Source organism: Microtus oregoni, unplaced genomic scaffold, assembly GCF_018167655.1.
Source record: "Microtus oregoni isolate MIOR12 unplaced genomic scaffold, Mior012 000020F_ref0000438, whole genome shotgun sequence".
Lineage (NCBI taxonomy): Eukaryota > Metazoa > Chordata > Mammalia > Rodentia > Cricetidae > Microtus > Microtus oregoni.
In genome coordinates, this window is record NW_024543079.1 from 12,480,469 (window position 1) to 12,505,594 (window position 25,126).

At 43.2% G+C, this 25,126-nt stretch overlaps 1 protein-coding gene across 1 annotated transcript in view; it reads left to right on the top strand.

Moving 5' to 3' along the window:
* Mroh8 (maestro heat like repeat family member 8) overlaps positions 1-25,126 on the top strand; it is a 77,357-nt gene that overhangs the window by 46,568 nt on the left and 5,663 nt on the right. The window contains exons 10-22 of the mRNA XM_041670534.1: positions 349-467; positions 2,477-2,629; positions 6,384-6,544; positions 11,967-12,102; positions 13,967-14,157; positions 15,558-15,692; positions 16,117-16,231; positions 16,537-16,677; positions 18,169-18,333; positions 19,190-19,345; positions 22,129-22,251; positions 23,871-23,970; positions 24,787-24,852. Coding sequence (XP_041526468.1) covers positions 349-467; positions 2,477-2,629; positions 6,384-6,544; positions 11,967-12,102; positions 13,967-14,157; positions 15,558-15,692; positions 16,117-16,231; positions 16,537-16,677; positions 18,169-18,333; positions 19,190-19,345; positions 22,129-22,251; positions 23,871-23,970; positions 24,787-24,852 — 1,761 coding nt within the window. The remainder of the gene's footprint in view (positions 1-348; positions 468-2,476; positions 2,630-6,383; positions 6,545-11,966; positions 12,103-13,966; positions 14,158-15,557; positions 15,693-16,116; positions 16,232-16,536; positions 16,678-18,168; positions 18,334-19,189; positions 19,346-22,128; positions 22,252-23,870; positions 23,971-24,786; positions 24,853-25,126) is intronic.

A 25,126-nucleotide genomic window follows, 5' to 3' on the forward strand; every position in this document is an offset into this window, starting at 1 on the left:
GACAGGGTTCCTCTGTGTAACAGTCCTGGCTGTCCTGGAACTAGCTCTGTAGACCAGGCTGGTCCCGAACCCACGGAGACCTGCCTGCCTCTGCCTCCCAAGTTCTGGGATTAAAGGCATGCACCACCATCATCCAGCCCAAATCTCTGTTCTGACAAAACACCTTTTCATTTCCCTTTGGCTGTTTGTATATATTGCTTTATAAGGAAGAGGACAGGACCTGTCTGCGGATTAGATTGATCACTCAAGGGAAAACCAGGGATTGACTTCACATTGGCCATCAGAAAGACTTAGGAATGAGCAAAAAAGAAGCAGAGTGAGCATAATAACGACGCATTCTCTTCCTAGATGCCACGCAGGACAAAAACAATGGCAAGAGCTTGAGAGAAATTTTGAAAAGGTGCAGGGAGCTGCTGGGGCACTACAGTGTCAAACAGTTCTACTCTTGTCCCTTCAAAATTATCCAGGTAATTAGAGAGCTCAGAAGCATCCAGGAAGGCAGCCCGAAGTGCTGCAGGGTGGGGAGAAGCCAGACATCTTGTTTGTTCGTGGAAATGTGAGATGGTAAAAATGACACTGGAAAGTTCTGGGTTTTTGTTTTTGTTTTCTTATAAAACCAACCAGAGGAGATTTCCCGGGAATGTGCTCTGTAAGCATCCAGGATTTTCAGAAAAGGTACCATGTTCATGAACTCACACAACAGATCCCTCGTTCTCTTTTTTAAGACAGGGTCTCACTGTGTATCACTGACTGAACTGGTACTCACTGCATAGACCACACTGTCCTAGAACTCACAGCAGTTTGCTTTTGTCTGCCACCCACATGCTGAGATAAAGGCTTATACTACCAAGTCTTATTGCCTGGTTGTCTGTCTCAGTTTAGTGGTTTATTTCAACTTGCTGAAGAGGTCAGTGATTTCACCTCAGTCTAGGGAACTCTCACTGAACGCCAGCTACTTGCTTGTGTTAAACCTTTCATGTACAGGAACTTCAAGAGAGGCCGGTTGAACCAACAAGCTATGTGCTTTTAAGTGTAACTGTTCATTACTCAGCAAAGACACATGCTTCTGCTAGGTATGTTAGAGACAAAGGAAACCTATAGGCTGGGGAGATGGATGGCTCAGAAAAGGGCTTTCAGTGCAAGCATGAAGACATGAGCACTAGCCCCAATAGCCATATTTAAAAAGGGAAAAGCCTGGCTGGGCAGTGGTGGCACACACATTTAATCCCAGCACTCAGGAGGCAGAGGCAGGTGGATCTCTGTGAGTTCGAGGCCAGCCTCATCTACAAGAGCTAGTTCCAGGACAGGCCCCAAAGCTACAGAGAAACCCTGTCTCAACCCCCCCCCCCAAAAAAAAAAGAAAAGAAAAAGAAAAAAGCTGAGTGTAGCAGTATATTCCTATAGTCCTAGCCTGAGGAGAGAGAGCCAGGAGGATCCCTAGGATCTGATGGGCAGCAAGTCTAGCAGAATCAGTGGCTACCAGATTTAGTAAGAGACCCTGCCTCAGAAAATAATTGACAGATTGACAGAGGGAAACACTGAGACAGACCTCTGGCTTACACATGACACTGCTCCCATGCATCCATACATACACATACGTGTATGCATATATACATGAATACAAACACACATAAAGGGATACTTAAAAATTTTACTCATGTAGGGTCTAAAGTACCAGGTAATCCAGTGCAGGTATCAGTTTCTTCATCTATCCGGTGGGAGTCTGTACATGCTGGGACGACTCCATTGCCCTAAGAGCTGAACAATGCAAACGCTTGGCATACTGCCTGTTGCACAGTAAGCACCCAGTGGAGTGTATCTGTTCAGTCATGTGGAGCCAGAGCAGTAAAAGGCTGTGAATAGACTTTAGCTTTGGACTTTTTGTGCTTCCAGTTTTCCATTTTGGTAAATATATTAGGGTTCTCTAGAGGGGTAGAACTTATAGAAAGTATATATGTATATGAGTTATTAGAATGGCTTACAGGCAGTGGTCCAGCTAGTCCAACAATGGCTGTCTGCCAACAGAAAGTCCAAGAATCCAGTAAAGTGTTCAGTTTTTGAGGATGGATATCTCAGCTGATCTTCTGTAGATGCTGGAATCCCAGAGAAGTAGTCTCTAATGCCAGTGAAGGGATGGACTTGCTAAGAGGGTGAGAGCCAGTTCCCTCCTTCCTTGTCCTTTATATAGACTGCCAGCAGGTGTGGCCCAGATTAAAGGTGGGTCTTCCCATCTCAAATGATTTAAGAAAAAAATCCCTCACAGGTGTACTAAACTGCTTGGGTTTTCGTTAATCCCGAATGCAGTCAAGTTGACAGCAGGGCATAGCTACCCAGTAAATAAGCCAGCACTAGATAGCACAGCTCTCTCTCCCACAGTGCCGGAGTGCTGGGCCTCACACATCACAGGCAAACACTGAGTTGTATTCCCAGCCCGTACCAGGTATCTTGAGAACTCATTTTTCCTAAATTGTTGCAGGTCTTTGAAGTTTTCCTTGATTCACAAGAACTCAGACAGTTCGTAATTACTACGTTGGACAGCCTGAAAAGCCTGTCCCGTCCCTGTACCCAGCAGACAGCAGGAGAGTTGCTGATAACTTTGATGAAGCATGCAGAGGACCGATTTGAGAAGGTAAAAAGCACAGAGCCATTTCCTAGGTTTGAAATAGAAGCAAGCCCTGTTCCCCCTGGGTTTGAAATAGAAGCAGGCCCTGTCCCTCCTGTGGCTGAAAAGGTCTGGCCATTTGTGCTAACCTGAACTAGGCACTAGTGGGGACAGGACCAAAGCCTTGCTCTGCTGTTCACAAGTACGTAAGCATGGACTCACCAGTCCCCATACCAAACTTCAGGTGAAGGGCTGGGGAGCTAGCTCCATGTGAAGTGTTGTTTCACAAGCATGAGGATCTGTGTTCAGATCCCTTGGACCCATGTGAAAGCCTGGCATGGTCCTGAGCGTCTGTAACTCTAGCACAGGGAACAGAGCTAGGCAAATTCCCAGAGCTCAGTGCCCAGCAAGTCCAGTTGAAATGGTGAGCTCCAGTTGATTGAAGAGATTGTGTCTCAAAAAAAAAAAAAGGTGGGGAGTAAGAAAGACACCTTTGACATCAAACTCTGGCCCCCAGAGGCGCACATATGGATGTGTGCTGACACACACCCGAACATCTCTCTCTCGCTCTCTGGTGTGTTCCCCCAAAGAACAGGATTTCTCTGGGAGATGTAATTGATGAATATGAGTTCGGAATTCAGCGCAGATTCTGGCCCAGATGAACCAAAGGTAACAAGTTAAAGCAGCAGACAGCCAAAAGTGACTCTGAAAGGAGACCAGATTTCCCCAGCACCAAGAGAACCTGAGAGAGAGAGAGAGAGAGAGAGAGAGAGAGAGAGAGAGAGAGAGAGAACTCGCCTAAATATATTTAAAGCCCACGGAAGCTGAGAAGTGGGTGGTGCATGCCTTTAATCCAGCCAGGCAGAGGCAAGTGATCTCTGTGCATTTGAGGACAGGCTGGTCTACAGGGCAAGTTCCAGGACAGGCAACAAAGTTACACAGAGAAACCCTGTCTCTGGAAAAAAAAAAGACAAAGGAAAGAAATAATTTATTTTTATCATCTAAAATGCAAAAGGACAGCACTGGGGGCCAATAAAATGGCTCTATGAGTCAGTGACGGCTGCACAAGCCTGATGACCTGAGTTCAATCCCCAGATCCATGGTGGGAAAAGGAGACAGAGTTGTCCTCTGACCTCCAATATACACACCATGGCATGCGTGCACTTAACTTTACATGTACAAAACAATAATAATTCCTTTTCATAAAAAGGATAAAACTGGGTGTGGTCTTGCATACGAATAATCCCAGCACCTGGAAGGCTGAGACAAGAATATCAAAGGGTTAAGGCTGGCTTGTGCTACATAGTGAGTTTCTAGCTAGGCTAGGCTTTGAGGCAAAACTCTTTCCTCTAAAAATATTTAATTAATTGACTATATTAATTAGACACAGAAAGAGTACAGAAATAGCTAAGTGTAGGAGCCACTGGCATTTTAAGTGCTCATTGTGTGTTTCTGGAATGAAGGTGCTCTGTGAAGGGTGCTCATCCATGCACAGAGTCCCGCGTTCCCGCGTTCAACCTACAACACCGCAACAATCTCAGAAAGAAAGGGCATTTTTTTTTTTTCGTTTTTTCGAGACAGGTTTTCTCTGTGGCTTTGGAGCCTGTCCTGGAACTAGCTCTGTAGACCAGGCTGGTCTCGAACTCACAGAGATCCGCCTGCCTCTGCCTCCCGAGTGCTGGGATTAAAGGCGTGCGCCACCATCGCCCGGCAGAAGGGGCATTTTTAAAGAATAAGAACCCACAGAGAAATCCTGTCTCGAAAATCCATAAAAAAAAAAGAATAAGAACCCATTTTATTTAACCTATAAAAATAGCAAAAATAGTGGGGTCTAGAGAGATGGCTCAGTGATTAAGAGTACAGGGTTCAATTCCCTGTACCCCACATGACAGCTCATAACTGTCTGTAACTCCAGTTCCAAGGGATCTGACACCTTCACACAGACAACACCAATGCACATAAAAATAAAAGAATCATAAAAAAGAAAATTCCAAAGATACAGAAGGAACACATCAGAGAAGTCAGATGGCTCTTGGACGGTTCAGGAGCCTTTAGTGGCCAGAAAGGCCAACTGTGAGAAGCTTTTCCAAACAATTGATTACCTTATGTCTTGATGATATATTTGTTTAAATGTTTATCTGACATATTTTTACTATAAAGAAGTGATTTACTGTATTAAATGATTACAATAAATATACAGTCTTAAATATGTATAGGAAATCTGGACACTATATATTTTCTATGCTGGGCTCACTGACTTGCAGTGACAGCCAAGATCAAGGGTCCCATCCTTTTGCCTTTCCTGTCGATGTGGCCGGCTTAGCTGAGACTTCATGAGAAGACAGATAAAGACAATCCAGAGAGACGATGCCTTCCTTTTTGTCCCTTTATTGAAGACAGAAAAACTTTTCCTCAAACCCCCAGTAGATTCTCCTTCATATCTCTTTCTTTATTTTTGTTTGTTTGTTTGTTTGTTTTTCCCCAAGACAGGGTGTCTCTCTGTATAGCCCTCATTGTTCTAGAACTCATTATGTAGACTAGACCATGCTGGCCTCGAATTCAGAGATCTGCCTGCCTCTGCCTCCACAGTGCAGAGATGAAAGGAGCATGCCACCACCACCCTGCTCTTCCTCTTGTTTCTATGGCTAGAATTGCCTCCTCTGCCCACACTTCAACCAGCTTCTGGCACCTGGTGGTAATAATAGCCATTTTATGTCATGGTCAGTAGTCAAGCAACGGGAGAACTGGACCAAAGCCTTGGCTTCTGCTTTCTGAAAGAGCAGAGAGGACAGTGGGAAAGGGCTGGCTCCCTTGCTATAACTTGACATTTCTGTTATAAAATCACTATGTAATCATTGATCAAAAATCAGAAAAAACACATGAGAAACAAAACCCACTTCTCCATTTCTCAAGGATACAGGTGACATCTGTGTCAGCTCACAAATCTTTTATTTCCTTCCTTCTTTCTTTTCTTGCCCATTTTTCCTTTTTCTTTCTGTGGTGCTGGATTGAAGCAAGCATCTTGTGTGTGTCAAATAAGCATTCTACCCCCAAGCCACACCCAGCACTCCAGCACTTCTTTCTTTTTATTCTTTCCACCCTCACACCTCACTGTTGAGAATCAGATATCAAATCCAGGTCCTCATCTAGGCTAGGCAAGCACCCTGCAACTTCCAAATATTTTTGTATACATACATTCATATATACATTTTTTATTTTTATTTTTTAAATATTTATTTATTTATTATGTATACAATATTATGTCTGTAGGCCAGAAGAGGGCACCAGACTCCATTACAGATGGTTGTGAGCCACCATGTGGTTGCTGGGAATTGAACTCAGGACCTTTGGAAGAGCAGGCAATGCTCTTAACCTCTGAGCCATCTCTCCAGCCCCCTCATATATACATTTTTTTAAAGACAGGGTCTCTCTACATAGCCCTGGCTGTCCCTGTATTCACTGTGTAGACCAGGCTGGCCTCAAACTCACAGAGATTCACCTGCCTATGCTTCCCAAGTGCTAGCTAGAATTAAAGGCGTGAGCTACCACTGCTAGAAGATGATTGGAAAGTTGTATTATTATTTCCGACTGCGGAAATCCCAGTCCTCCCTCATATATTCTAGGGCAGTGCTTTAGCAGTGAATCAAACCCTTAGCATCCTAAGCTTTACAAAATCAAAAATATTTTGTCTTCTATCTCCCCAGGACCTCTTAGAATGGCTATAAAGACTCTCAACTGTCCTACAGGATCAAGGTCTTAGTGATGTCTTTTTCCTCTTCAGGTACCAGAAATAATAGGTGTTATCTGTGCCCGGCTATCAGTAATCACCTTGCCTAGTGTCCGGCAAAATATCGTAAATACTGTGAGTTTGTTTATCTCCAGACCCAAGTATACAGATACAGTGCTCAGCCATCTCTTATGTCATCCAGTGCCATATGACAGGTAATAGAACCTTGTGCAGCTTCTGTGTTAAATTGGGTCCACAACCATCTCTGAGTACAGTGAAATGTGGTTCCTAATAAGACTCCTGTAGAGAAGGTAAGATACAGATTGGTTCCTAAGAAATATGTTCTAAAAGACAAATGGACTAGATTCTTTAAAAAAGTTAAAACAACGAAAAAAAAAGAGAGAGAAACAAACCAATTGGTGATAGAGCAACGAAGCAGTACGACCCAGGACAGTATAAGACTTTAACTGGATCTTGGATCAAAACAAAAGCTGTAATTGAAAATTGCATTTTTTAGAAGGTGGTGAGGGTTGAGATAGTGTTTTACTGTGTAGACCTGGCTAGCCTGGAGTTCATTATGTAGACAAGGCCGATCTAAAACTCATATAAGTGCTAGGTTTATAGGCATGTGCCACCACACCTGGCTCTATTAGATTCTTGAGTTAATATGATTTGCCTATGTGTAAAGTGATACTGTTTATGCAGAAGGACAACCTAGTGGTGAGTGGATAGACATTAAAGCATGCTGGTAATCCCAGAACTTGGGAGGCTGAGACAGGAGGATGGAGAGTTCAAGGCCAGTGTGGCCTATATAGTAAGACCCTGTCTAAATAAATAGATACAGATAGACAGGTACTAAAGTTATTTAGGGGTGAAATCCATAATGTTAGTATCTCACGTGCATAATGCATTTAAGAATGGCTTTGCCCCAAATAAATACATGTACCATATAAGAGAAAATCTAAGTATATACATAGGAAAGAATAAGGTCCTACAGAGAAGAAATGGGTTTTTTGGTTTGTTTGTTTGTTTGTTTGTTTTAGCTGAGTTTTTTCACAGTGGTAGCTCTAAGTCTTAGAGTCTAGGAGGTACATATGTGGAAGTCAGTGACACTTGAGGAGAGACCCCCCAACCCCTTAATCTGGAGCAGCATTCCCTTTGAAAATCTGATTCCTATATTGTGATTCAGAGCAACTGCTTTATTTTTAAAAAAAAATCGTTTTCTGCTCTAACCTGTTTGAAAACTGCTCCTTTGTATGAATGACCCTCACTAATGTCTTAATGTAGTGCTGGGTTCTTCATGCTGAACCAGACCCTCTACCACTAGGTCAGATGTCTTGGTGTAGTACTGGGTTCTCCACACTGAACCAGACCCTCTACCACTAGGTCAGATGTCTTGATGTAGTACTGGGTTCTCCACGCTGAACCAGACCTTCTACCACTAGGTCAAATGGTAGGACTCTTGCCCATCTGGAGAAAATAAATACATTAACATGGAAGGTAATATGGACTTTTAAAGATTCTTTTGTATATTTCTCTAATCAATTGCTCTTAAGTCATTGATCCGTCCCATGGCTTAAATGTACTAAAGTTTTATATGAAATGTCTCTCAGGAAGACTGGACAGGTGAGCAGTTGGAAGTGCTCAGATTAAAGGCCCTTTCTGTATAGATGAACTAAAGTTCTAATATTGTGTTGTCTTGATAGCAGCACAGGTATACCACACTAAAACAGGTTTTAAATGATCAAAAGTCAGAAAACAGCGATATATTGGGTAAGATAGTGGACTTTATACCTCAGCAGGAGCCACTGAAGAACTTCATGGTACCGTCACAGGCAGATCTCTGTGAGTTCAAGACCAGACCAGCTGACCTACATAGCAGGTTCCAGGCCAGCCTGGGCTACATAGTAAGACCCTATCCAAGAAAGAAAGAAAGAAAGAAAGAAAGAAAGAAAGAAAGAGAAAAGAAAAGAAAAAAATGTCATTGAAGATGCGAATGACTTGAGATGCACCTTTTGCCTGTGTCTCTGGTGCAGATGGGTTACAGGTTGTGCAGTGCTATAGAAGGCAGGGCAGGCACACAAGAAAAGGTAAGGCCCACGTGTCCTCAGAGGCAGAGAAGAGAGGGACTGAAAAGCAGAAGCATGTCTGGACAGGCCCCGCAAATGGGAAGAGGAGCAGTAAGGCAGAAGGCACGTGGGCTAAGCTAGGATTGGGGCTTGAGAGGCCAGGTTGATCGCATCATCTACTGAGAGGAATTGCTTTGCACTGCCGCCAGGCTGTGTGGTAGGTGACATGCTTTGGGAAACTCAACTCATTACCAAGGGTCCAGGAAAAAACATCTCAGAGCATATGTGTGACAGTGTCCTGACTTATCTGGAATTCTGTCCCGGCACGTCACAAGAGCAGTCAAGCTGTTTCTTTCTGTTCACAAGGAAGATAGTATGTGTTTCAAGGGATGCCTCCTCCAGTCTTCTAGAACAGTAAGTAAGCATTGTGAGAACTAATGCATCAGATCCTCCCATGAAGCCAGGTCTCTTCCAAGCCCCCACCTATAGGTTAGTCAAGATTCTAGTTGGAAGTGGCAGAGATGGTGCTCAAACATGCATAAGGAATCATAGGCCTGAGGTGCTTGAAAGTCTCTCGAGGTGCGTCCTGTGTTTTCTTAGAGCTCCTTCCATCTCTTCCCTTTGGTGGACTGGCATACTGATTGCAAAGTTGGTAGCTTTATTCATAGCATTTCTTATCGCTTTGTTAAAACACACGGCAGAGTGGCTCAGTGTGTGGTAACAAAAAAGGTAAGTGGAGCAGTTGTTCACACTGTGGAGAACCAGGAAACAGAGCAAGGCCAGAATCAGGGTGGACATAACTTCAGAGCCCTTCCACTAGTGACCTACTTTCTTTGTTTTCCTTTTCTTTTTTTGTTCTTTTTGAGACAGGGTTTCTCTGTGTAGCATTCACTGTCCTGGAACTCTATTTGTGGACCAGGCTGGCCTTGAACTCCCAGAGATCTGCCTGCCTCCGCCTCCTGAGTGCCGGAATTAAAGGCAAACAATATCACCATCCGGCTTGTGACCTACTTTCTGCCAGCTGGGTCCCATCTCCAAAAGTAGTGATTCTTAACCTTCCTAATGCTCTTGAATATAATTCCTCATGTTGTGGTAACCCCCCAAACATAAAATTATTTTCATTGATACTTCATAACTTTAATTTTGCTACTGCTATGACTCATAATGTAAATATCTGTGTTTTCCTATGGTCTTAGGCAACACCTGTGAAAGGGTCAAATCCCCAAAGAGTTGTGACCCACAGGTTGAGAACCACTGAAAAGCTGCCCTGATTTCTTGGGCTTTCTGCCTCACATCTCCTGAACTTCTTGTATATTTTTATTTCATTTATTTATTTTAGTTTTATAAGACAGGGTCTCATTTTAAAGCATTGGTTGTTCCAAATCTTACTATGTAGGTCAGGCTAGCCTTTAACTCTCAGAAATCCACCTGCCTCTATCTCCTCAGCACTGGATTAAAGGTGTGTACTACCACACATGCTCTCTCTCTCTCTCTCTCTCTCTCTCTCTCTCTCTCTCTCTCTCACACACACACACACACACACACACACGTTTTATTATTGTGTGTGTGAGTGTGTGTGCTCAGGTGGATGGAAACTAGTCATGGCTAAAGTGGAGGTTAGACTATAGTGTGTGGGAGTTAGTCTTCATCCGCTATGTGGGTCCTGGAGTTCAAACTTTGTTGGTCATGCTTGGCTGCGGTGCTTTTGCCTGCTGCACCATGTCATCAACACAGCGTTTAAACAAACTCTGTAGATGATTTGCTTTCTACCAAAATCTGAGAGTCACTGACTGTGTGCTTTCCAATCCCAAGCACACTTAGAGTACGCAGCAAATTGAGCATTCCAGTTAGAGTCTCTCAGGCATTGCCTCAGAATCACAGCAAACCAAGGAATGGCTAACATCCTTCCTGGCGCTTGTTCACCCCGTCACCTGATTCCGCTCTCTGCCGTGAACCTTTTACAGAGTACCATGTGCCTTTCAAGCCTCCTTCTCTTCAGGCTTGCTTGGGATCCTCTTGCTTTTTTTATTCTCAGATTTGAATTACTAAATTAGAGGCTGGTGTGATGGCTCATACCTGTAGTCCCAGCACTCAGGAGGCTGAGTCAGGAGGATTACCAAAAGTTGGAGGCCAGACTAGTCTACCTAGTTCCTTTCAGGACAGTCTTAGCTACAGAGTGAAAGCTGTCTAGAAATAAGAATAACAAAAGGCAGCATTACTAAGGCAGACAATGATTGTTGGGATCGTGTCTGAGAGTCTCAGTGTTCAGAGTGATTTGGGAAGATGGGAGTTTTGTTTTGATTTAATATTTTTCTTAGGCTGGCCTTAGCTGTAATGTCAAATTTATAGTATTTTTGAGAAACTGCTACATATTATTTTAAGATATAAGTAGGATCAGAGGTTAATTTTTAGGTGTTGCCTTCTCTTCACACACGAGGACCATAGACTACATGGGATAATATGTCTTTGAATGTGTTCTGTGGACCTGGCATTGTGCCAAGCTCTGAGACCTCCAGATATGATCCCTTCCTTCAGAGGAGCACGCACAGAGCACTGACCAGTGTGGGATACTGAGGAAACCTGTCTCAAGAAGAAATGTAAATGTTATAGGAACTCTGCTGAGAAGCATCAGGAAACTTAGCAAAAGAGATGCCGCTGGATCTTCTCTTGAGGGGAGGTGATAGGCAAGAGAGAGCTGGGGAAAAGGCCTCTGACTTCAGAAAATGGTGTGGACTTCTAAGGTAATCAGTCTATGGTTCATTTGGCAAAGGTGAATGGTAAGAAGTAGCTAGCGTGTGACTGTGGGTCTTTTGTTTTGGTTTGGTTTTTTGAGACAAGATTTCTCTGTGTAGCTTTGGAGTCTGTCCTGGAACTATCTGTAGCCTAGGCCGGCCTTGAACTCACAAGAGATCCGCCTGCCTCTGCCTCCCAAGTGCTGGGATTAAAGATGTACGCCACCACCGCCTGGCATTTGTATGACTGTGTGTCTTAATTAAGATTTTATTGCTGTGAAGAGACACCATGACCACGGCAACTCTTATAAAGAAAACATTTAATTGATGGTGGCTCATTTTCAGTTTCAGAGGTTCAGTCCATCGTGTGATCATGTGATCATGAAGGGGAGCATGGCAGAGTGCAGGCAGACATGGTGCTGCTGCCTACATCTTGTAATCAACAGGAAGTTGACTGATGGCACATTAAGTGAAACTTGAGAAAAGAGGCCACAAAGCCCACCCCACAGTGACACACTTCCTCCAACAGGGCCACACCTCCTAATAGAGCCACTCCCTTTGGGGGCCATTTTCTTTCAGACCACCACATCGTGTGATACAAAAGCAGAGGTTCTGATATGCTTTAGACTAGTTTAGGAATGGCTGTAGGTCAAGGCAGGCAGTGAAAGCTCAGCTACTGCTACACTGTCAGGCAGTATGTATTGATACCTGAAGAACCGAGCAGAGGAACGCCTCTCACAGGAAGACTGAATTCCAAAATGACTCTAAGAAAGTTGCCATCCTGGGAGGCCTGGGATAAGCCCTTCTCATGATGCTTGCTATTCTGGGATTTCTAGGCACCTGGCTGAATTGTGGAGAACTCTGAACATAGAACTGTCTAAAACTACCTGGGTCCTCTGGAGGCTCATGAGAAAGCTGCAGAAATGCCATGATGTGACCACCCACGAGAAGATGGCCTATGTGGCTGTTGCTGTAAGCCATTGCTCTGCCCCTGTGTCAGCTCAGAATGCTCCCCGAGGAGGACTCCCTCATCCAGAGGGCCATCTTTTTGTTCTCTTTTAGTTTGTTTCTAGTACTCATCTATAAATCCATGAAATCTTTCATTGACTCTGACCTGGAGAGAGCTGGAGCGTGTGACAGTGTGATACAGTGTGACCATTCCTACTTCTGGCCTTAAAAACTACCTAAAGTAACCCAAACTTATGAAAAAGTTTACAAATATAATAATATATAAGGTAGAAAACCCTTTAATTAAGGTTTAGAAAGCTTTCTATCTAAAGAATATTTTGGGTCTTGTAAGCAATATATATTTTAGGACTTAAGTCTTTGCCACACAATCTTTGGATTTAAAAAAAAAAAACTAAACCCAAGACAATGTTGTGTGCCTGTCATCCCAGCTACTCAGAAGGCTGAGGTACGACCATCATTTGAGCTCAAGAGTCTAGGCAACAATTTTTTCAAAAGGAAAAAGAACAAAACCTAACGCTTTTACAGACAAAAAAGAAAGGAAGGAAGAAATAGAGAAAGAAAACCATTCTTAGCTCATAATTTGTTTCATCTCCCTAATGAAATTTCTAGAAATACCTGTGCATGTGTATTTGATGTTTTCCCACCCAGTTTTCCTTTGAAAACAGCACTTTTAAAGCAGCCTTATGCTCACTGCCAGACTATCCAGACAGTACAGAGGGCTGCTGCAGACCTCTGGCCTTGGCCATGCAGAGACTGCTTCCTATTGGTACATATGCTTTTAGTTTTTGAGACAGTATCTCAGGTAGGTCCAGGCTGACCTTGAACTAGTGATATAATGAAGGATGACTTTGAGCCTACTTTGGCTCCCCAAAGTGCTGGGATTCCTTTCCCACCTTGTCTTCTAGAGGCTCTGCTTCTCTCCTCATCCCCACCCCTCCTACTTTTAGGTTCCTCTTTGTCTAGTCCAAGCTACTATCATAGTATTTTAAGCTTCCAAATTTCTTTCAGTATTTCTAATTTGCTATTGTCTTTTATTATCTTTTCTTATAAATGTGTGCTTTTTAAAAATTAAAAAATGTAAGTGGGCTGTGATGTTACATGCCTTTAATCCCAGCACTCAGGAGGCAGAGGCAGGCGGATCTCTATAAATTCGAGGCCAGCCTGGTCTACAGAGTGAGTTCCAGGACAGCCAGGACTGTTACACAGAGAAACCCTGTCTCAAAAAAAATCTAAAATGTTATGTTAGTGTAGTTTTAGAGGTTAGGGCAAATACATGTATATTTCAGACACACAAAGCAGATTGTGATATAGGTGGTATGGGAGGGACTCCACACTCTCATTTTCAACCAGCTCCCCATGATGCAGCATTGCAGTGGGCGCACCTCGAGCAGCAGGACTTTACATTTGTCTTACTGAAGGATGAGAGCATTTTATTTACACGTTAACACAAAAATAGATATTTTTCTGAATTGTTATTTGTTATCTAATATGACAGATTATATTGTGGTTTTGTTTTATTGTTTTTAGTTGTATCTAATAAAGTGTACTAAATAGCTTCCAGTTATTATTTTTGGATGTCAGGTCTGCTCACTGGACACACACACACACATACTCCCCCCTCTGTGTGTGTGTGTGTGTATGCGTGACTATGTATAATATGTGTGTGGTGCTAGGGATTGAAGCAAGTCTACCACTTGCTGAGTATGTACTCCACTCTGAGCATGCCCCAGCTCACTTCCAATGGTCCCTTTACTCCTGTTCTCCCTTTTATACAATTACCATTGCCGTTCTGTCTGTGGACTAGTCATGACACAGAGCGGTACAACCAATAGGCTCTCAGTTCTTCCCCATGCCTTTTCTACCACAGGCAACAGATGCCCTTTATGAGGTGCTTATGGGAAACAAGCTGCGAGAAGCTGCATTTCGACTCTTTCCTCAGCTTTTGATGACTCTGCTCATCCAGATTCACCACAGTGTCGGCCTCACCATGTCTGATGTCAGCATCCCAAGTGGCCTGTACGCAGGACAGGAAATACCAACGGAGGTCACACCTTTGTGGTATTGCTCATTGTGATTTCATTGATCTGAACACTTAGAGTTCTGGGCACTGGAGTAGATACAAGGATAGATGTGGTCCTAACCGTGCATGAACACTGGTCCACAATCCTTACAGTAAAATGCTGAGGATCCCTCTGGCTTTTATTTGCTGCTTTTAGTTTTCTTGGTACCAGTGTTTCACTATCTAGGTGCCTGGCAGATAATATGTGATATTGTGCTGTCCCTTCCTTGACAGAGCAAGTAGAGACAAAACCAGTAAACCAGCCTCCCAAACTGGATTGATCCAGTAAAACAATTCCTTATTTCTGGGATATTGCTTGGAGAGGTTTTTTCAGTTCCTCAGTAAGGTCTTGGTAGACATTTCTAGCGCTGCTGACACACAGATCTTTAGGGAGGAAATACCATCCCATGGGACTTTAGGGCCAGGCTAAGTGTCGGTTTGTCCCATGTGTAGTTCTCATGAATCTGTTTAATGAGCTGCCACCCTGGACCAATGCACGGTTCTGTGCCTTGGTTTCCTCTTCTGTAACTGAGGAGATTGGAGCGGGTTATCTCCAGGAACCTTTCCAGCTCTACCATGCTCTTGAAGCTGTGTCTGGAAGAGCTTCTCAAGAAGTACTTTGTAAGTTGCGCTGGTAAATTTTACGGGGAAGTGTAAATTGCATCTTTTTCCTTTCTCTTTTTGAATCTCAGTCTCGTGTCCTGCAAGTCAGCCTCAAACTCACTTTGTAGTTTAGGTTGACCTCGAACTACTGATTCCTAGATCCTAAATGCTGGAGGTTCAGGCTTGTCCCACCATGTCTGGTTTCTGAAGTGATGGTGATCAAACCAGAGCTTAGAGCATGCTAGTCAGATGTTCTACCAACTGAGCCAAATACCTAGCCTTAAATTTTACCTCAATTTTTTTTTTTAAATCAATGGATTAGGCTGGAGAGATGGTTTAGAGGTTAAGGGCACTTGCTGGTCTTGTAGAGGATCCAGGTTCATTTCTACATGACAGCTTATAACCGTCTGTAACTCTAGAGGATCTAGAGGATCCTCTAGATCTAGTTCTAGAGGATCAAACACCCTCTCTTCTGACCTCCATGGGCACTGCACGTGGTGCACAGAAATGCAGGCTAACTCATACTCAGAAAATTAATCTTTTTTTAATGCAATGGATATCCATTTAGCCTCCCAAATCAGTTCTGAATCATAGATCTCCTGCCAAACTCCTTGAGAAAGAAAATCAAGTTAAATTTCTTTATGCTGAGAATGTATATGGAAGGCCTTTCCGGATATTAGAGCATGAAGCATCTTTAAGAACTCTAGAAAGGGATAGATTACAGTACAGCCACTGGCCCATCCCAGTAACTAGCAGGCCTATTCTCTCCATCCATGCTTGTTTTTGCTCAACTTAGCTTCGCCATACAAGCTACAAAGACTCTCCTCCTCAGAACATTGTGCTGGCAGGAATTCAGCATCATGGAAAAGAATGATGGATGGACCCTTCTGAGGGGAGAATGCCATCTTCAGGGAGTATTCCTGCTTGCCAAGTAAGACTTCCCTATTCTAATGTATTCATTCTCTCCAGAAAGCAGAATTGTTGTGTTTTCTCTTTAAAAAAAAAAAAAACAAAACACAGTAACTAAAACCGTAACCTAATATACAATAGCTGTAAATTTTTTTGAAGCAGAGTCTCACTGTGTCCCTGGCCTGGAACTCTTCCTCTCTCTAGACCAGGCTGGCCTCAGACTCACAGCAGTTCTCCTTCCTCTGCCTCCCAAGTGTTGAGATTAAAGGTGTGCACCATCAGGCCTAGCTATAGTATCTATAAATTAACCAGGACAAAATTTTAAAAGTCTTGGCCCTGGCAAGCTTCCTGAATACCTAAAGCAGGGCTAAAAGCTTTGGAGGGCTGACCCTGGGAAATGCCGTCTGGGTGGGCATGTCTGAGTTCTCTGTTGGTCTCTTTTACAGTGCCCTGCTGGAAAGAAGCCACCTCTTTGCGTGTAAGACCATGTACTTGTTGGTCCCTTTGATTAACCGAGGGAATGATAAACACAAGCTCACATCTGCGGGCTTTTTTGTGGAGGTAAGAGTCCTGTAGGTACTAGATTCAGGAAGCCCAGAAAGCAGTAGAACCTCTTTCCTAAACTGTATTCAACTCAGGGACAGGCTGGGGTCCATTCTGTGTATGCCACAGATGCTTTCTTTAGATTCGAGCCTTTGGAAATCCTCTCTCTCACCGTTTGTCAGCATTCCTGTGTTCCTGCTCCCAGCGTAACTCTGTACTGCGTGCAGTAGCTGGTGATTTCAAAGGAAAATGATGTATACATTGAAGTTGGTGGGAAGGTAGCTCCCGTCAAGGAAAAAGAGCTCCAAGGTCATTTCTTTCAGCTCCTAAAGAGTCCAGTGGCCAGGAGATTGCCCAGGTTATACTCCACTGTCCGCCTGAAAAGCTGGCTGTATGATGAGAATAAGCTCTTCAAGATAATTGCGCTGAGGGGACTACGCAACCTTGTCAGACACCGAGAGATGGTAAAAGGACTTTGACCATTGATAAATAGATAATAGATACATAATAATAAATAGAAACAGAAATAGAACAACCCCAAAGATACCCAAGAAACTCAGGAAGGAGGAACTGGAAGTGCTGGGGCAGGAATGAATGGGGGAAGACCTTTCTCACTGTACATCCATCTATAGCGTTCTAATTTTATACCTAGAAGTTATGTGGAAACTATTAAAATTAAATAACATTAAAATTCCAAGTCACAAATATAATACTTCAAAATTTGCATTTTGTGGGGGAGGTGCACTTATTGTTACAACACAGTAGAAAATATTCAACTGCCTGCTTGATGCCGTACACCATACTGTCTTGTGGAGTACTTGGATACTCCAGGATATTTCTCATCAAGACAAAGATCACTGTCATTCCTAATGAAAGTCTTCTGCATGTCTCATTAGAAAACTATGCTTCTGCTGGGCTGTGGTGGCATATGACTTTAATCAAAGCACTCGGGAAGTAGAGGCAAGAGGATCTCTGTGAGTTGGAGGCTAGGCCTGGTCTAGAGAACTAGTTCTAGGACAGCCAAGTCTACACAAAGAAACCCTGTCTCAAAAAAACAAAAACAAACAAAAAACAAAAAAAGAAAGAAATAGAACTATGCCTCAGTCAGAAGTAACCCTGAGGCTTTAATTTTGCCACCTGAGATGTATTTATTTTATATAAAAATACATACATATATGGAACAAAAATGACAAATACTAGTATATGCTAACTGTGGCTAATTGGATGCATGATCATTTGTTTACTGCATTGTATGTGTGTGTGTATATATATATATATATATATATATATATACATACATATATATAATTTATTTATCTAAAAAATTATCTTTTCTCATTTTACATACCAATCCCTGTTCCTACTCCCTGCTCTCTTCCCGCTTCCTCCACCTTCCTCATCTCACCCCCATCCTACCTCCCATCCACTCCTCTGGTCCTGCCTCAAAGCAATGTGCTAGACTTTGTTGACTCCCTTGGGAAGAATATATATTTTTTAAAACACATGTTTTAAAATCCTGAGATTGCTTCCTTGTAGGAGTTTAGAATGGGGAGGGATTTTAAGGATCCCCAGTCAAACCCTGCTGATCCTACCAAGTAGTTTTTCGAGCCTATGTTTGAATAACTTCCATGCTGGAAAGCTCACTGTGGCCTGAGCTGTTCATTCCACTTTTTCCTGTGTTGGAAAAGCTTTTCTTTAAAGTAAAGCTGAGGGTATACCCCTGGCCCTTCCCCACCTGGACCCCTCTGTTTATGAAGCAATTCACAGCAGCTTCTTCCCCTCTATATACCAGGCATGCCAATAGTAAGGAGATAGTTCTTATGCCCTCTCTACCATCAGAGTTACCAGAAAACCACCACAAGCACCAGGTTACTTAAGTCAGTGTGGGATCCTTCCATTTAGAATGAGATAATGTGCTATGGGAGAAGAGGTCATGGCTGCTTTTGGACACACAGAGAGAAGACATCAAAAGTGTGGTACCGTGCATCTTAGATAGCTTACACGAGTCCGATGAGAGGATCGTTTTGTTGGCCATCCAGATACTCATGCAGCTTGTCAAGACTCTAGACTCTATCACCTTGGCTTCCATGATGAAGATCCTGTTCTCCTTATTTGGTGATGTAAGACAATGAGAGAAAAGATTCTTCCCTAGTGGGTGGGCACCTACCAGCTGGTAGATTTTGAGACTATAATAAGGTCATTTTATTTTACCCTCATAATGGAATTTTTCTCATTTATAGAGGCCCTTTAGATCTTCTTATTCAAGACCCTTCCAGATAATCTGTGATGTCCCTCTTTTTGGACTGATGTTATTAGTTTTTCAAACTTAAAAAATCTTGAGATACAGCAGGGTGGTGTTGGCACATGCCTTTAATACCCGTACTCGGGAGGCAGAAGCAGGCAAATCTCAGAGTTCAAGGCCAGCCTGGTCCAGGATGACCAGGGCTACACAGAGAAACCCTGTTTCAAAACAAAACAAAACAGCCTAAAATTTGAGACATACAGATTTACCAAGGCTTTACCTTGCTCTGTGGGTGGGGGAAAAGTTGTGTAGGCTGAGGAATAGTAAGAAATGGGTCACAAGAGAAAAAGAGAAAGAAATGGGTCAAAATGATGGACTGTACTTATATCCTTGTCCCAAATCACAAAGATTTTTCTAAAAGAAACACATAAAGCACATTGACCTGCATCCTTAGTATATGCTCGTTAGGGTTTTGAATTTTAGCAAAAAAGTGTGTGAGTGATTAATACCAGGATTGAATACAAGCATTTTCAGCAGCAGGTGGAACTACCTATTTGTTGCTTGTACAGTTCAGAAACAAGAGTATCAACCACAGGTCTTGCTATCTCCCTGTATATATTTCCATGCAGCTAGATAGCTCCATGTTGAGACTGATGTGCCAGACTCCCCACAGTTCCTATAAACTAGTATGAGCATGTTCAGTGAGCTGTTTCCTTGGAATCCTCCATTCTTAGGTGAGGCATGGCATCCATCGCTTCTCCATGACTCTCTTTGGAGCCTCCGTAAAGGCTGTGAAATGCACAGATAAGAAGTGTGTGGAGAACCACGTCCTGGAAAGCTTGGTCCCACTACTGCTGTTTTCTCAGGATGACAATGATGAAATAGCTAAGGTAATGCCGGTCTCTTTTCAGCCGCGAATAACTGAGTTCAGATCTAACTCTGCAAATAGTGTTTATCTCCTCGAGGACACAGAACTGCAGTCACATTCTTATTCCTTACGTCCTCTGGCACAAAACTACATTTCAGTCATTTTCCTGAGCAAATTATGGGAAATCAAACTCTTAATTTCTGTGTAGCAAAATAAGGTATTTGTGGGGGAGAAACTGTGTATTATCACCTTGTAGCCTAGCACAGAGCACGAAATATAATGCTCAACTCAACAAACTCTGTGTTAACGACAAACGTGTTCTTTTCTTTCAATGACTACCCCATGATCTGGAGACATGGAATGTGTTGGAGTTAAGTTAGAGAGTAACCTTTCTGGACCAACTGGAGACTTTATTTCTCCTAAGCCTTCCAAGGGTTTTGCTGTAAGAATTGTGGTTTTTCATTTAAGCCACCTAGCATTAACTGTGTCTGTTCAGACTGGGAATAATGGCATATATTTGTAATCGCAGCTACTTGGGAGGCCCGAGGCTGGAGGCTTTCAAGTTCAAGGCCAGTATGGATAACCTAAAAGAGTAAGACTGACAAGATGGCTCAGTAGGTAAAGGTACTTGCTGCCAAGGCCGACTGGAAAGAGAGGAACTGATTCCTACAAACACACATGGAGACAGGGAGACAGGGAGACAGGGAGACAGACAGACAGACAGACAGACAGACAGATAGATAGATAGATAGATGATAGATGTAATTAAAATTTTTAAATAAAAATGGAGTGAAAGGGCTGGAAATGTAGCTAAGTGGTAGAGTGCTTGCCTATCCCATGTGAGATCCTGGATTCAACCCTCAGTACAGTAACACACACACACAGTATAAGCTTACTCAGTCCATCATGCTAACTATGATCACCGGTTCTGTCATTCCAGAGAGGAAAATTTAGACCACAAGGATTCGGAAAGCATTCTGGAGCTCTGTCTTTGTGTTTTCCCATACAGAAATGAAAGTCAGAGGTGGTGGTGGACACCTTTAGTTCCAGTACTTGGGAGCCGAGGCAGGCAGATCTCTGTGAGTTTGAGGCCAGCCTGGTCTATTGACCAAGTTCCAGGACAGCCAGGGCTACATACTGAGACCCTGTCTTGGGGGAGGGGAGAGAAGAAAAGCTTAGAAACAGGAAATAATATCTATGTGGGCCCTCATACCTTGTGTGAAAAGGTCTATAGCTCTGTAGCCTTAGATTAGAAACACTTCAGATGTCTGTACGTATAGCTCAGACGTTGTCAACCAGCTGATGGGGAAGCATATCTTTGGGGCTCACATGCAGGTGGTACATTGATACCTCCCCCCAATCTGCCATCTTTTGGTAATCAGAAAAGGCCTAGAGCCACCAAGGCTCTGAGTTTACTTTCCTGCAAACTTGAATAACTTCTAGCTAAGTCAAGTTCTTCAGAGAAGAGTCTGAGCAAAGAGGTGAGTGTTAGACTGGGTTAGGACAGAACCAAAGAAATGTAACAAGTAAATCATGCACCTGTTCCCAGCTGAAGCCCCCAAGACCTGTCATCCAAACTTTAGTTATTTCTGAAGGAAGGAATTTCTTCCCTTCCTTTCCCTTACCTCTCTTTTGTGTTTTTTTTTTGTTTTGGGATACGGTCTGTAGTAGCTCAAGCTGATCTTAAACTCACTTTGTAGTCAAGGCTTGATCCTGGATGGATCTGATTGTTCTGCCTGTTTCCTAAGTGCTGGGACTATAGGTGTGTGCCATCAATGTCTGGCTCATCTGTGTGAATGTGATTGTGTGTGTGTGTGTGTTTAAGACAGTATCACCATGTAGGCCAGCCTGGCCTTGAACTTGCTGTCCTCTTGGCCTTTGCCTTCCAAGTGCTGGGATTATAGTTGTGCACCACCACACTGAGTTTATTTTTCATGTTTTAAACTTTATGTTGTGTATTTCCATAAACCTCTCAACATATTTGCTTAGCACTGTATTTATGATATTTTATTATAAGCGTGTAGATGATTTCTTTTCAGTGTTATGTGGAATTACATCATTTAATGTAAAATTTACCCCATTCTCCTATTCCAGACACTTAGACAGTGTTTGGTTTTCATGGTTATAATTCTGCAACCAGCACTTTAGTGTATGCATGTGAGAATTTCTGAAGGGCGTAAAACCCTAGCGTGGGTATTTGGGTTAGATACTGCCTATCTACAAATTGCTACACAAAGAAGCCGAACTAATTCTTATCAACCCTCAAAGGGTTTGGTTTTTGTTGTTGCTTTTGTTTGGAGACAAAGTGTCATGTGTAACCCTAGATGGCCTGGAACTGGCTGTGTAGACCAGGCTGGCCTCTAACTCAGAGATCTGCCCACTTGCCCTATCTCCTAAGTGTTGTGATTAAAGACACGCACCATCTTAAGAGGATATTTATGGCCCAAATATCTAGTGGACCGAGCACGACAGCTAGAGAAGAATCCCACTTGCGCAACGAATCCTGTCTAGAGCCTGGGCTACGTAATGTGTATCTTACCTGCATACCACATCTGCTAGTTCTCACTCTACAGAGACCAGTGGTTTCCACATCCTTGTTGGCACCCTGCAGGCTTATGAGTCCTTTAGGGTCTTCAGGAGGAAAGCAAAATACCACCAGTTCGTTCCCTTTCCTCACCTCACTCAGAGTAATTCTGAAATTACTGGCTTTTTACATTAGACTTTGGTGTCAGTTTTCCTAAAGAAAGTTTACCTCAGATAAAAACTGTCTGAAAATGCTGACCTGTTATATTCTTGCCCCCACAGGAGAGTAGACGAGTCCTGACTCTATGTGCCCAGTTCCTGAAATGGAAGCTGCCCCGGGAAGTGTACTGCAAAGATCCCTTATACATCAAACCGAATGAAGTTAGAAGGGTCTGCAAATTCTTTGTATGTGAGAAGTAGTGACCCTGTTTCCTCTGCTAGCTTTTAGTGGAGACACATGACATGCGGGAAACATTTCCCACGCTGTCCCTTCACAGCAGTAGTTACGCTCCATGTTCAAGAGGTAGATCTCTTTTCTATAGTTCTGATTAGTCACAAACACACGTTTTTATGTGTATGTGCACACACATTGAGTGTGCCACAGTGTGCAAGTGGAGGTCAGTGGACAACTTCCAGGAGTCAGTCCTTGCCTTCCACCTGTGAGGGAGGGGCTTTCATTCCTGCTGCTGTGAGTCTCCCTCTCTGTCTCCCATCTCACTGGAGGGATGCTGCAATTACACACCTGGCTTTTGTTATTTGGGTTCCAGGGATCAAATTTGAGTCCTCAGGCTTGCACAGCAAGCACTTTACCCACTGGGCCATTTCACCAGCCAACAAATTCACTACTGACACATTGCTTCACATGTGCAAAAGGTTGGTGTGGGGGCACACACCTGTAATAGTGCACTCAGGAGGCTGTCTGAGTGAGTTTGAGGGCACGCTGAGCTATAGAGGAAGACCTTGTTTCATAATAGTAATAACAAAGTGACAGATAAACTAGAGAGCCCCACTAATTGCATCAGAAGCTATAAGGTCAGACTGATAGTATATAGTAAACAACTTTTACTTGGGCTAGGCTTGGTGGTGCACACCTTAATCCCGGCACTCAGAATGTGGAGGCAGATGGATTTCTGTAAGTTCAAGCCAAGCTGTTCCAGGGTAGCCAGACCTATATAATGAGACTTTGTTAAAGTAACAACAACAAATGTCCACATGAGATGAATTGAAATAATTATGCATTGTCTTCACTTCTCTAGCCCTTTGCTTGATATAGTGGATTGTCTTATTTTGCATTAGAGCATTAGTCCCTAAGTATGGACTGCTGTAGTATGTGGCCTTATAAGAAGAGGCAGCACCTTGCTCAGCCTAGATGTAGTAGTGAGGGCCTTGGACCTTCCCCAAAGCAATGTGCCTCACCCTCTCTGAGGGGTGGATGGGGAATGGGAGGGGGAAGCTAGAGGGAATGGGAGGAGGGGAGGAAGTGGGAACTGGAATTGGTATGTAAAATGAAAAAAAATAGTTTAAAAAAAAAACATAAAATAAGAAGAGGGCAGCATGTCACTAGCCCTGAGACCCAGATGCCATCTTCTTTTTACAAACCCAGCAGAGCCTGTATGATTCAGGGTAGCTTTAGAAGGGCCATGCACAGTTTTCTAGAAACTGATTGTAGTAGAACCACCTGGATCCCATACTGAACTTTTAAGAAACTAAAATAGAAACTCCAAGTGGAAACTAATATGTGCCAGGAAAAGACGCCTGCAAGTACTTAGAGCTGGGTTGATTAGCAGGAAGAGCCGGTAGGGAAGTTAAAGCTCAAGGTGGCATTTAGAGGGGAGAAGCCAGAGGTGCAGAGAAGCCAGGGTGACTTTAAAGGTGTCATGGGCAGGTGTGCGCAGTGGGTATTCTGAGGAGTTAACTACTGGGGCTTCTATCATGGCAAAGCAGTCACTGTGACGGTTACTGTAGCAATTCAGGAACTGCCTACTCACCTGCTACTTTGTTATATACTCTTCCCATCAACTTAGGGAGAAAAAAGCAAGGGGAAAATAAACATCCTAGACCAAACCCTAATGTATTCCAGGGATCCAAAACTTCCCATCAGAAGAACAGCTGTCTTGTTTATAGGTAAAAGAAAACCCTTTCATTTGTATAGCTACCTTATCCCTTCCTATGTTGTGTCCAGTGTCCTGTCTTTTCTTTAAATAGAATGTATTGCAATCATATTCACCCCATAACCCCCTTATCCCTCACCCATTCCCATTGATCCCCTTCTTCCCAAATAGTCTCTCTCCTACTTTCATGTCTTGTATTTTCGTGACTCAATGAATTTATTTAGGGTTACCATAGGAGCATGGGTAAAGGGTTATTTACAGGAGCCTGGGTAACTTACAAGTGACTACCCCTGAGGAAAATGTTTCTTCCTTCACATTGCCCCTCCCAGCAACCATTACCTGACCGTAGGTCCTCAGGGAGGTATACAAACCCCTTTCCCCAGGAATCTTTGTAACTGCCTAGAAATCCTCAGGGTATGTAGGGACTCCTAAGTCCTTGGTGCCAGAACGTCACTGGGCCCAGTCCTGTGCAGGCCATGACAGCTGCTATGAGCTCGTGAGTGTAATGCCTAGAAGATATTCTACAACACACCTGTTCCTTCCACTCATGCATCCCTTCAGCCCCCTCTTCTACAGTGTTACCTGAGCCCAGGGCTGGGAGACAGATGTCTCAGGGCTGACACCCAATAGTCTCTTATTCTCTGCACTCTGACCCTGAACTCATGGCAGTTCTCATGCCTGAGCTTCCCAAGTGCTGGGATTACAGGTGTGAGCCAGAATGCCTGGCTGGAGTTTATTGTTTTGAATATGCCTTATTAACAAAAAGCTAATTCTGCTATCTGCTTAGATTATTAAATAATAAAAATAAGATTTACCATCTTGTGTTTAGGGATCTTATCAAAGTATGTGGATCCCAGCGAGCTCAAGATGAAGGGTACTGACTGGATAGAGAATGGTAAGTAATGACATACTTGGATGTTGAGTTCACTGTTTTGGAAGGTATCTGGTTCTGTGACTACGGGCAGCCTCTGTAGCACAGCTGAGTCTGGCATCCAAAACTCTTGGCTTATGCAGCAGTAAAAGCACAAGTGACTATAATTCAATTAAATTTTGGTCTCATCTAAATCTAAGACCCCTTAGGAAGGATATGATCCTATCTGTCTGGAAACAGCTTTATTGACTGTCTAAGGGGGAATCCTAAATTTTGTCAGAAAGTAAAACCTTATCTT